At 38.1% G+C, this 12296-nt stretch overlaps 1 protein-coding gene and 1 long non-coding RNA gene across 3 annotated transcripts in view; one reads left to right on the top strand and one right to left on the bottom strand.

The window, feature by feature from the left end:
- LOC138970907 (prostaglandin reductase-3-like) overlaps positions 1-12296 on the top strand; it is a 42853-nt gene that overhangs the window by 22270 nt on the left and 8287 nt on the right. For both annotated transcript variants that reach the window (XM_070343487.1, XM_070343488.1), the window contains exons 10-11: positions 6696-6757; positions 7185-7281. In XM_070343487.1, coding sequence (XP_070199588.1) covers positions 6696-6757; positions 7185-7281 — 159 coding nt within the window. The remainder of the gene's footprint in view (positions 1-6695; positions 6758-7184; positions 7282-12296) is intronic.
- LOC138970914 (uncharacterized) lies at positions 256-5891 on the bottom strand. Its single transcript, XR_011457107.1, has 2 exons — positions 5460-5891; positions 256-4625 (listed from the first exon to the last, which is right to left on the bottom strand). It is a non-coding gene; the product is annotated as an uncharacterized lncRNA (long non-coding RNA).

Raw genomic sequence — 12296 nt, forward strand, 5'->3', positions numbered from 1 at the left:
CAGTTGTAGATCTGATGTTCAGCAGCATAAAGAAGCTATAACACCTTCGTTTCTCAGACCAAACCCTAGGCCTCAATAGATGATGTTCGGAAATAACTCTGTCAAGTTTTGATGGGTTGTGGAAGAGTGCTTGTAAACCTTGCCAATACTACAAGTAGTCGTATTGCCAAATTTTATTTAAACCTTGTCACTTCGCCGGAATGTATTAAGTGGACATAAGGTCGGGTTCGGGAAAAGAGATTTCTTAGAAAAAAGTCTACTCTACAAAGACTGAGTTTTACTCTTCACGACATCAACACTCAAACAACTTTCACTACTACACAGTCGTCAAGGCAACACACTGTAATTTACCTTTAAACATTTATTACCTTTTCTTCACTTTCACTAACACTAACACTTCTTTTCTTATACACAACTTCGGTAAAAAACAATAACTATTAGCGAAACTAAACACTTGAGGAAAAAACATAAACTAAAACACTTAAAGCATGGCAGCTCTGAAGGGGAGGTAGGAAAAGTGCCCCTGAAAATACAATGCATAACACTCATAAACACACTATAACAAAACAAATGTAAATAGTAAACAACCTGACAATAAGAACATAGGATTAGAATACAAATACAAAACGAGACAAACTCTTATGACTGATGACAAAACTTGAGCGCTTTAGAACCGAAAAGTATGTCATGTGACGCACGACATAGGAATCAACATTGACAAGAAAATGTTCAATCACCATCTATGATAACAACTTTCTTTTAAACATGAACAAGAAGTTGTGTTTTGAGTTGCATATGACTAAGTGCAACAAAGTCAAATCAAAACGTCACTACGTCCATTAGTGATGAATTAAAAATACACCACTCACAGAAGAACCAAAACACTTGATGCCTCGATCAAGTTCTTCTTTGATATGACTAAAATACATTTCAGCTTTATCTTACTCAGCCATACTGTACACAGTGTCACAAAAGAACTGTATCAGCATACACTAACACAAATGTGATTCCACTCGCATCAAACTGAACAGTCCTATAAGTCCCAACTCCATCAGTCAAAGTTAGACTCCTCAACATGTATTTTCTCCCATCACAAAGTGACAAATACAAATAGTAACCAACAGAGAAACTTGATACAAATTACAAACATAACATTTCAAACCACAGAACTCTTTCCGATACCTCACACAGGTTTTTCCCAAACTCAAGACCACATGGCCACACAACAGACAATGACATATACCATTTTCTATCTACTGGAATCATCTTCAATATTATTCATCCATGATTTATCTTTGCATAGAAATACAAGTAAACGGTTTGTGTGATCATCTCCCACAATATTTTCAGTCTCTTACCTGAATTAGGAGCACTTTAATCACCATGTTCTGGCCACCCGAAGCCGGTGCCATCTCTCTCAGAACATCATGCCATCAAAAAGAGAGAAACCCCACTTCCAGACATGGGAACTCAAAAAGTTGGAAGGTGGTTTCATCATAAGTAATATATCTTCATAGTTAAAAATATAATTTCAACATCTAAATATTCCTTAAATGTAGCCAATGACTTTCAGATACTTCTGATAATTTTCTCATCACTACTTCTATTTTATAACTTGATAATAGTTAATCTAAGTCAAGGGAAGTAACCAACTGAAATGCATGTCAAAATAATAGCGCAGTTGTGTCCCTTTTACTTTGGTCACCTCTAGACTGCTAAGATAAATGCTACCACGGACAGTCTGTGTAAAATAAGAAATAATCCTTGTTAGGAATTATTTCACATGTTTACATACACCCCTCCAAAGAAAATGTTTCCTTATTACTAACACTAGTAATCATGTAAACATTTCAAAAACTAAAAAACGTTGTCGTTGAATATCTCAACTCGACATGGCTAATCTCTCGTGTGTTAACAAAAAGTGTCTTAAAAGACAACCGGTGCATGTCTACGACCCAAGTCTAACTAAAAGAATAGTGCTGAAACACATCCCATTAGCTGTTTAGTTATGAACTTCATATTCCAGAAACGCACATAGCCAACAAAACAATTTCCATCTCTCACTCCAACTAAAGCGACAGTCTAACCAATAAACCCAAGGTTTATCAACGAAATTGAAAAGGAAGACGATCAACACTTGGCATAAAAAAAAACTTGAAAAGGTTTAAACCGGTACACATGACACACCTACTGTCAATCTTCTAAGTTAAACACAAGTTTCCAAAATTGACCAACACCCAAATTATCTCCCTTTCACCATGAATCAACAAAAACTTTTTCCAGTGCCTCATCTCAACACCCAATCAAGACAAAGTACTTTTAACAAGGTTAAAACATAATAATCATTATTTCAACAGTGAATATTTAGAAAATCAACATGCGTCCATGCGTCATAACCAATACCACACTCTTGTCACAAGACATACAAATCAATTAGAAATATAACTAAGTGCGCCGGCACAGCTTAGCTACATTCATTGACTCGACTCTCAAGACACACCCACACTACCTCTGCACTGTTTCAATGAATTTCACAATGACAAAAACACATTATACTGCACTCGGCAGTCCAAACCTTCTTGTTTGTTTTTTCCCAGTTCCAAAGTTCATTGCAACTTGTTTGCAAATCCCTGTTTCCAAAATATCTGTCGCTTCCACTTGTCACAAAGTCAAAAAACACCATAGAACAAAACAAAAAGAACATAACACACAATACAACACAATACTAAAACAATGCAATGCTCTTGTTATGATTGAAGAATGGAATACAATAGGAATATCATATCATGTAATACATGATATATGGAATCCAACCCAACCAGAAATATTGTCTAAACCACAGCCCCACTTGTCTGTGATAACAAAATTCCTCAATAATGGACAAGAAGTTATGTTACGACTAATTCAGACACAGCTACAAGCAGAGTCAATCGAAACTATACTTCATCCATTTAGTGACTAGCTTTAAGCATAATCACCTTACAGAAAATCTAAGACATTCACTTGATGTCTCAAATTACTCTTGATGTAACCAGTAACCACTCGGAATTACATCTCTCAAAAGCTGACAGTTAACAAAGCAACTGTGCAGACTAATAATCTCAGTTCGCGTGGTGATTCCCCTTATCTCAATACAATTCCTATGTTCCATTTCTTTACAACCATCAACAATCCACATAAAACAAATACTTCAATCTTCTTCTACTCCACACAACAATCTCAAATTACTGACAAATCAACCTGAATTAACTGCAGAAATGAACAAGTTGTTAACACTTATCATTTCCATGCCTCAAAAAGCTAAACAATCAACATCTTGAAGCTTCCAGAGTTAACAAAAAAGAGTGGGAACGGTAGCAACGGAGTTAAACCCAAAAACCCGATGACCTTCAAGTACTGAACTATTTAGAGGCCCAGACAATTTTCTATAATGGAGTTCATATAGTGCAGTAACAGGCAAACATTTCCAAAAATCAAAAAATGTTCCTATTCACTCCGAACAACATTTTTTCAACATGACTCCAGTATGCCAACAGCTATTACAATAGTAAGACACTCCTATTTGTCATACAATCACAAATTGACAAAACAAAAATCACTGCAACTCCTGTGACAAAAAATACTGTAGCACCCAATGACTGAAGTGTTCAAACATATAGTGAAACTCAAGGCAGGAATCGTCCTGACAAGAAAACTCGGTTCAGATCACAATGCCAAAACTGTGAGAACATGGAAAAATAGACAAAAAGTTTTGTTAGGATTATATCGCGACCAAGTACAACTAGGTCAAATCAAAACTATACTTTCGAGCGTCCATTTATGATGAAAGAATTATCACCACCCAAAATCAACCAAGCCACTAAATGTGGTAACTCTCCACAACATGACTAAAAAAGTCAGTCACATCTGGTCAAAAATCCACAGCACTCAAGGTCACTGAAATCCGTGACTTTCTTCCTGGCAACAGTGTCGTCTCAGCGGTGTCATCCAGCTCATCTCTCTTCGTCCTCTCTCCTCTGCATCGGCTCAGCTGTCGCTCTCCAGCATCCTGTCGCTCTCTCCTCGTCTCTCGCCTTTCCATCATGCTTAGTTATGTGTTTTCCTCTTACCCTTATCTTACAGTTAAAATTACAAAAAATAGTTGAAACAAAAACAATTGAGTCATTTATTTTCCACTATTCCAGTCTTTACTTTTTTCTCTCTCACTATCTCAGTCCCTTATTGGGCGCCAAAATGTAAACCTTGCCAATACTACAAGTAGTCGTATTGCCAAATTTTATTTAAACCTTGTCACTTCGCCGGAATGTATTAAGTGGACATAAGGTCGGGTTCGGGAAAAGAGATTTCTTAGAAAAAAGTCTACTCTACAAAGACTGAGTTTTACTCTTCACGACATCAACACTCAAACAACTTTCACTACTACACAGTCGTCAAGGCAACACACTGTAATTTACCTTTAAACATTTATTACCTTTTCTTCACTTTCACTAACACTAACACTTCTTTTCTTATACACAACTTCGGTAAAAAACAATAACTATTAGCGAAACTAAACACTTGAGGAAAAACATAAACTAAAACACTTAAAGCATGGCAGCTCTGAAGGGGAGGTAGGAAAAGTGCCCCTGAAAATACAATGCATAACACTCATAAACACACTATAACAAAACAAATGTAAATAGTAAACAACCTGACAATAAGAACATAGGATTAGAATACAAATACAAAACGAGACAAACTCTTATGACTGATGACAAAACTTGAGCGCTTTAGAACCGAAAAGTATGTCATGTGACGCACGACATAGGAATCAACATTGACAAGAAAATGTTCGATCACCATCTATGATAACAACTTTCTTTTAAACATGAACAAGAAGTTGTGTTTTGAGTTGCATATGACTAAGTGCAACAAAGTCAAATCAAAACGTCACTACGTCCATTAGTGATGAATTAAAAATACACCACTCACAGAAGAACCAAAACACTTGATGCCTCGATCAAGTTCTTCTTTGATATGACTAAAATACATTTCAGCTTTATCTTACTCAGCCATACTGTACACAGTGTCACAAAAGAACTGTATCAGCATACACTAACACAAATGTGATTCCACTCGCATCAAACTGAACAGTCCTATAAGTCCCAACTCCATCAGTCAAAGTTAGACTCCTCAACATGTATTTTCTCCCATCACAAAGTGACAAATACAAATAGTAACCAACAGAGAAACTTGATACAAATTACAAACATAACATTTCAAACCACAGAACTCTTTCCGATACCTCACACAGGTTTTTCCCAAACTCAAGACCACATGGCCACACAACAGACAATGACATATACCATTTTCTATCTACTGGAATCATCTTCAATATTATTCATCCATGATTTATCTTTGCATAGAAATACAAGTAAACGGTTTGTGTGATCATCTCCACAATATTTTCAGTCTCTTACCTGAATTAGGAGCACTTTAATCCCCATGTTCTAGCCACCCGAAGCCGGTGCCATCTCTCTCAGATCAACATGCCATCAAAAAGAGAGAAACCCCACTTCCAGACATGGGAACTCAAAAAGTTGGAAGGTGGTTTCATCATAAGTAATATAATTATCTTCATAGTTAAAAATGTAATTTCAACATCTAAATATTCCTTAAATGTAACCAATGACTTTCAAATACTTCTGATAATTTTCTCATCACTACTTCTATTTTATAACTTGATAATAGTTAATCTAAGTCAAGGGAAGTAACCAACTGAAATGCATGTCAAAATAATAGCGCAGTTGTGTCCCTTTTACTTTGGTCACCTCTAGACTGCTAAGATAAATGCTACCACGGACAGTCTGTGTAAAATAAGAAATAATCCTTGTTAGGAATTATTTCACATGTTTACAGTGCTTTTCCTATATTCCCTTGCTTTTATACATAGAAACACTGAGTCAAGCTATACACGTGACATTGTAGGCCAATCACTAGCAAAGGGCATGTTTCTGCATGCAGTGGTGATCTGTGCCAATGGAGAACGACTGACATCCCAGTCAGCATTAGCTCCGATCTGCAGTTTCTGCATTGTCTGCTTAATATAATGCTAGCTCTTTTCGTTTGAAAGTACGCACATCGGAGCTGACAATAGGCGTTGCGGATGTGAACAGATCGAGCAACCACATGTGAAGATGCCACATGTTACTTGATTCAATGTTTTCAAGAGAAAAGCAATTCCACCACAACCCTTTAAAACCTGACAGAGTTTTTACGGAATTTGTCTTGTGCTTTGAGACCATCCTGCATAACGATGATTGACTCTTCAGTTGAGCCCTCTGTTTCCTTTCTTTTTTTCCTTTCTCTTCTGCAAGTGTGTTCATAATTAATTTACACTTGGCATCGTATGCCAAACACTCCGTTTTGGGTGTGGTTGATATTGAGTCGGCGAGTAATCACAAGAATATTGTCAACGTCAAAGACGTTTTACAACTTTTGATCACGGATAAGCCTCTAGCAGTGTGAGTTGGGAAAACAGATCATTGCAGGCCAAAATACAGTAATTCTGATGGCGTGTCCAGAGGTGTGCAATATTTTATGATATGATTAGTGTCTTTCTGTTGAAATTGCAACTGAATCTGTTCTTTTTATAGGTGACTTTATGTTTAAGCTGTTAATGGTATATATATATATATATTTTTTTTTTTTTACAGAATGGTATTGATGTTGTATATGAGTCTGTTGGAGGTGAAGTCTTTGAGACTTGTCTGAACAAGTAAGTTATTTCAATCTCATGCTCATACTTCCACCATATATACATTTTAAATAAACATATAAAGTTATGTCCCTGAATCAATATTGATTATCTAACAGCTAGAGTCTCCAACCCTTTGAGGGGTTTTCTCCTTTGTTTGTATGTGTGTTAGCATGTTTTTAATTTTGTTTGTGTTTAATGTATGAGCCCTGAAACACCTAAGTGTCCTAATACTGTACAAGTAAGAGAAATCCTGTAAAAAGTGAGAGATGATTTAGTATGTGTTGAACACTTATGGTATGATGAAACTTTACCAAAAATTCAACTGTAACTTTCAAACTTGGAATAAATAAGATTTGCTTCCTTGATATATAATTATTGTCATATAATTGTGTTAGTCATTGAATAAAATAAAGTTAAAAAGTTTGACACTGGACATGTGTTGCAGCCTTGCCATCAATGGACGCCTGATGGTGATTGGAGCAATCTCTGGTTATACAACAGACTACTCAGGTTTCAAAGCTAGCAGCATGCTTCCACTAAAGGTGGGCAGTTTTTGATTGCAAAATTATCAGATCCCAAATAGATTCGTAAAATGCCCTGCTGTGTTGTTGCTTAACTCATTCGCTGCGCGTCTAAATTTCCCCTGTGTTCCCTGCCAACGTGCGATTTAGAGCCATTCTGAAAAAATTATTAAAAATCAACAACACAAGATAACCTTACATACCTTATGTTTTTGCAAAGTTTGGAACTTACTCTTTTAGAAAATATATGAAACATTTGAAAGTACATACCTTTTGTTGTCTTCATATCCAGGCAAAATATCCAATTTGAAGCAAAACAAAAAAACTTTCTACGTCATGGGTTCATCATACACAATGTCATGATCGACACTTGCATTGCCCGAATCATCACCCAAATGATCGTCCATTGGCACAAAATCGTCACCAGAATCTAAAATATCATCTCCACTATCATCATCACTGAGGTCAAGATCAGAATCGTACTAAATAACACGTTCTAGCACTCTTTTCAAGTTACTACGTCTCAGCAGAACGATCCGCCATCTTGGAAAAGTCAAAACACGTGGGTCGCACACCGTCAACAAAATTTTTATTAATCCCAACAATTTAAGGGAAGGAACTGTTTACAGTGAATGGTACCACTGTAGACAGATAGAAGTTCATTGCAGGGGTTGTTTCCCTTGGTCAGCAGGACCGTTTACACCGTTAAAAATTCGTGATATCCGTCGGAACTCAAGTACCGGCATGCAGCCAACGCTAAACACAGGTGTCGGAATTCCAGTTCCGACACGCAGCGAATGAGTTAAGTGTGTGTGTGTGTGTGTGTGTGATTTAGGTTAAAGATGAAATGGATTATATCAAAGTTATATGAATGTAGATACATAACTGTCCTCACCTTTTTGTGACAGCTTTTTATCCTGACATCCTAAACCACACTCATGCTCACTCTGCTTGCTCACATTTGTGTCCTCTCTCTCTCGATCTGTCTCTCTGTCTCTGTCTCTTCTGTCTCTGTCTCTCTCTCTCTCTCTCTGTCTCTGTCTCTCTCGATCTCTCTCTCTCGATCTCTCTCTCTCGATCTCTCTCTCTCTCTCTCTATGTCTCTCTCCTTCTCTCTCTCGATCTCTCTCTCTCTCTCGATCTGTCTGTCTGTCTCTCTCTCTCTCTCTCTCTCTCTCTCTCTCTCTCTCTCTCTCTCTCTCTCTCTCTCTCTCTCTCTCTCTCTCTCTCTCTCTCTCTCTCTCTCTCTCTCTCTCTCTCTCAGGGAAGAAATAGCAGATTAAATAGTGCCATTTCTCCTGACAAATTCAATGAGCACTTTCTGTGTTTGGCTGATCGATTGAAACAATCTAAAAATGTAAATGAAGAAGTCGAGGGTGGGGACTCCCTGTTGTTTAGATTAGCAGACCTGTTTACCCTCCCGGATTGTCCGGAATTATTACGGATTTTGGGTCTAAATTCCGGTATTACGGAATACTACCGGAAATTCCGGTCGAGAGAACCTTTTTCGTGCGTGAAAATTCGAAGTCGAAATTGTGGTAGTCACCAGGGCTGTGATTTCAAGGCTGACCGAAACAGCCTTTTCTGCGCATGTGCACAGCAAGGTATTTGTCGGATTCCGCGATTTGAGATCGACATTGGTCCGAAGGGTAATATATAGGGCCGATCTCTGTGGGGACGAAATGCCAACCAAAAAAGCGAAAGTTGTACAGAAATATCGGCAAAACTATTAAGTCAAGTGGCGGTGTCTGGTGAAGTTTAAGAAGAGCGAACCACATTCATTTTGGTGATCAACTTGGGGCGGGGATGTAGCTCAGTCGGTAGCGCGCTGGATTTGTATCCAGTTGGCCGCTGTCAGCGTGAGTTCGTCCCCACGATCGGCGAGAGATTTATTTCTCAGAGTCAACTTTGTGTGCAGACTCTCCTCGGTGTCCGAACACCCCCCGTGTGTACACGCAAGCACAAGACCAAGTGCGCACGAAAAAGATCCTGTAATCCATGTCAGAGTTCGGTGGGTTATAGAAACACGAAAATATCCAGCATGCTTCCTCCGAAAACGGCGTATGGCTACCTAAATGGCGGGGTAAAAAACGGTCATACACGTAAAATTCCACTCGTGCAAAAAACACGAGTGTACGTGGGAGTTTCAGCCCACGAACGCAGAAGAAGAAGAAGGTGATCAACTTGAGATCAGTGCCAACAACAACAACAACAAAAGCTAGTCAGTTACGAGTCACGTCGCGGCACGTGTCCCGAGGTTAGACGCAGCATTAGTTTTAACAAAATGCAGTACACAAATGAACATGGAAACAAACAAAAACACGAAATTATGTTTGGCAAAACATGAGCCTGCTTCGCATCGAGTTTATTTGACCTAGGTCTCTACTTCCACAGAATCTCTCAGACCTGCGAACCGATCTCTCACTACGGTCAGTCGCGCCAGAGACATAGAACCTCTATGGTCGCGCTCATCAGTTACTTGGCTGTTGCCGAAATTCAAGTCTTTCTGAGTCTAAAACTGATCTCCATTAATATTTCTCCAATATAGCAAAAATCACAGTTCTTTGAATCGAAAAACTTACAACAAAATGTTTAAATGAAATAAACGAATCGGTCCTCTAAAATTAAAGGTAGCTTCTGGAGAGAGTTATTATGACTGGTTTTAATGCACTGCAGGATGTCTGATGTGACAGAATGTAAGGTGGTTTTGTTCACATGCATCTTCAAGTGACTGTAAATAGTCCAAGGGCGGAGGGGTGGGGGTGGGGGGATGTTACAGGGGTTCCGGACCCCCCCCCCCCCCCCCTTGCTGTCAAAAAAGCAAAAAAACAAAACAAAAATTCAGTCTGTGGGAAAAAAAACTAAAGACATTTTCTGTCTGTGAAATTGTTGTTGTTGTCTGGAGCAGATATCAATGAAGATAAATTGCCATTATTTAATACTAACTTTAAAAGAAATAATGAGTGGCTGCTGACACCAATTTATCATGTTTAAAATCAAGGATAAGCTACAAATTGTTAATAAAATAGCTAAAATTCTTCGGCCAGACCCCCCCAACCCCTGGACCCCAGGTTGTACCCCCCCCTCCCCCCCTAGCTCTCTTGCTCCGCCCCTGAATACTGTGGTGGTTTTTATATTTAGTCAAGTTTTGACTAAATATTTTAACATCGAGGGGGAATCGAAACGAGGGTCGTGGTGTATGTGCGTGCGTGCGTGTGTGTGTGTGTGTGTGTGTGTGTGTGTGTGTGTGTGTGTGTGTGTGTAGAGCGATTCAGACTAAACTACTGGACCGATCTTTATGAAATTTGACATGAGAGTTCCTGGGTATGAAATCCCCGAACGTTTTTTTTCATTTTTTGGATAAATGTCTTTGATGACGTCATATCCGGCTTTTCGTGAAAGTTGAGGCGGCACTGTCACGCCCTCATTTTTCAACCAAATTGGTTCAAATTTTGGTCAAGTAATCTTCGACGAAGCCCGGGGTTCGGTATTGCATTTCAGCTTGGTGGCTTAAAAATTAATTAATGACTTTGGTCATTAAAAATCGGAAAATTGTAAAAAAAAATAAAAATTTATAAAACGATCCAAATTTACGTTTATCTTATTCTCCATCATTTGCTGATTCCAAAAACATATAAATATGTTATATTCGGATTAAAAACAAGCTCTGAAAATTAAATATATAAAAATTATTATCAAAATTAAATTGTCCAAATCAATTTAAAAACACTTTCATCTTATTCCTTGTCGGTTCCTGATTCCAAAAACATATAGATATGATAAGTTTGGATTAAAAACACGCTCAGAAAGTTAAAACAAAGAGAGGTACAGAAAAGCGTGCTATCCTTCTTAGCGCAACTACTACCCCGCTCTTCTTGTCAATTTCACTGCCTTTGCCATGAGCGGTGGCCTGACGATGCTACGAGTAAAATGGCATTGCGTTCAGTTTCATTCTGTGAGTTCGACAGCTACTTGACGAAATATTGTATTTTCGCCTTACGCGACTTGTTTTTATAGATAAAGTAAACTTGTCTTAGTTAACTTGCATATTATATATCAGGTGTCGTGTGTTTGTCTTTCGGATGAGACGAAAAACCGAGGTCCCTTCGTGTACACTATATTGGGGTGTGCACGTTAAAGATCCCACGATTGACAAAAGGGTCTTTCCTGGCAAAATTGTATAGGCATAGATAAAAATGTCCATCAAATACCCGTGTGACTTGGAATAAAGGCCGCGAAAGGTGAACATTCGCCTGACAGGCTTGAGGTTTGCTGGTCGATGTGAATGCGTGATATATTGTGTAAAAAATTCCATCTCACACGGCATAAAAGCGCTTTGAACTTCGGATAAGGCGCTATATAAATAAAGAGAATTATTATTATTATTATTTGTGTGTGTGTGTCATCGAGCTTCTGTGTGTGTAGTACCGTAATACTGTTAAACATGGTTATCAATTTTGTACTTGTTTTGCATGGTAGCTCGCGAATAAACGTGCCGTTTAATCGTTTTCGAGCTGGTTTATGGTTGATAAAAAAAGATTACTCAAAGATGCCCCAAATTACGGAAAAGTACCAGCTGCATTCCTGATTTTTATTTGGGGGGGTAAACAGGTCTGGATTAAAAGAATTTTGTATTCATAAATTGAAATCACAAGATTCATTCTCTATCCCAACTATTGCCGTACATGAAGTTGGAAAATTTATAGAAAACCTTCAGAATAATAAATCCATGTGGCCTGACAAAATCCCCCCGTCGTTGCTTAAATTAGCCCTACCGTACATAGTATCCCTAACGTATGTGTATAATCTTTGCGTTGAACAAAATATTGTTTCTGATGCATTTAAAACGGCAAAGGTCGTTCCACTTCCTAAAAATAAAGATGTGTCTGACCCTAATAACTTCAGGCCAATTTGGTTTAAGCGTGTTTTTATTAATTTCTTGTATACATGTTATATACAGTAACAACATTAAGAACGTTAACAAGCAGACTGCTTATGGACACGTTCCAAAACTAATAATCAATACACATTCTGAT

This window comes from Littorina saxatilis, linkage group LG7, assembly GCF_037325665.1.
Source record: "Littorina saxatilis isolate snail1 linkage group LG7, US_GU_Lsax_2.0, whole genome shotgun sequence".
Lineage (NCBI taxonomy): Eukaryota > Metazoa > Mollusca > Gastropoda > Littorinimorpha > Littorinidae > Littorina > Littorina saxatilis.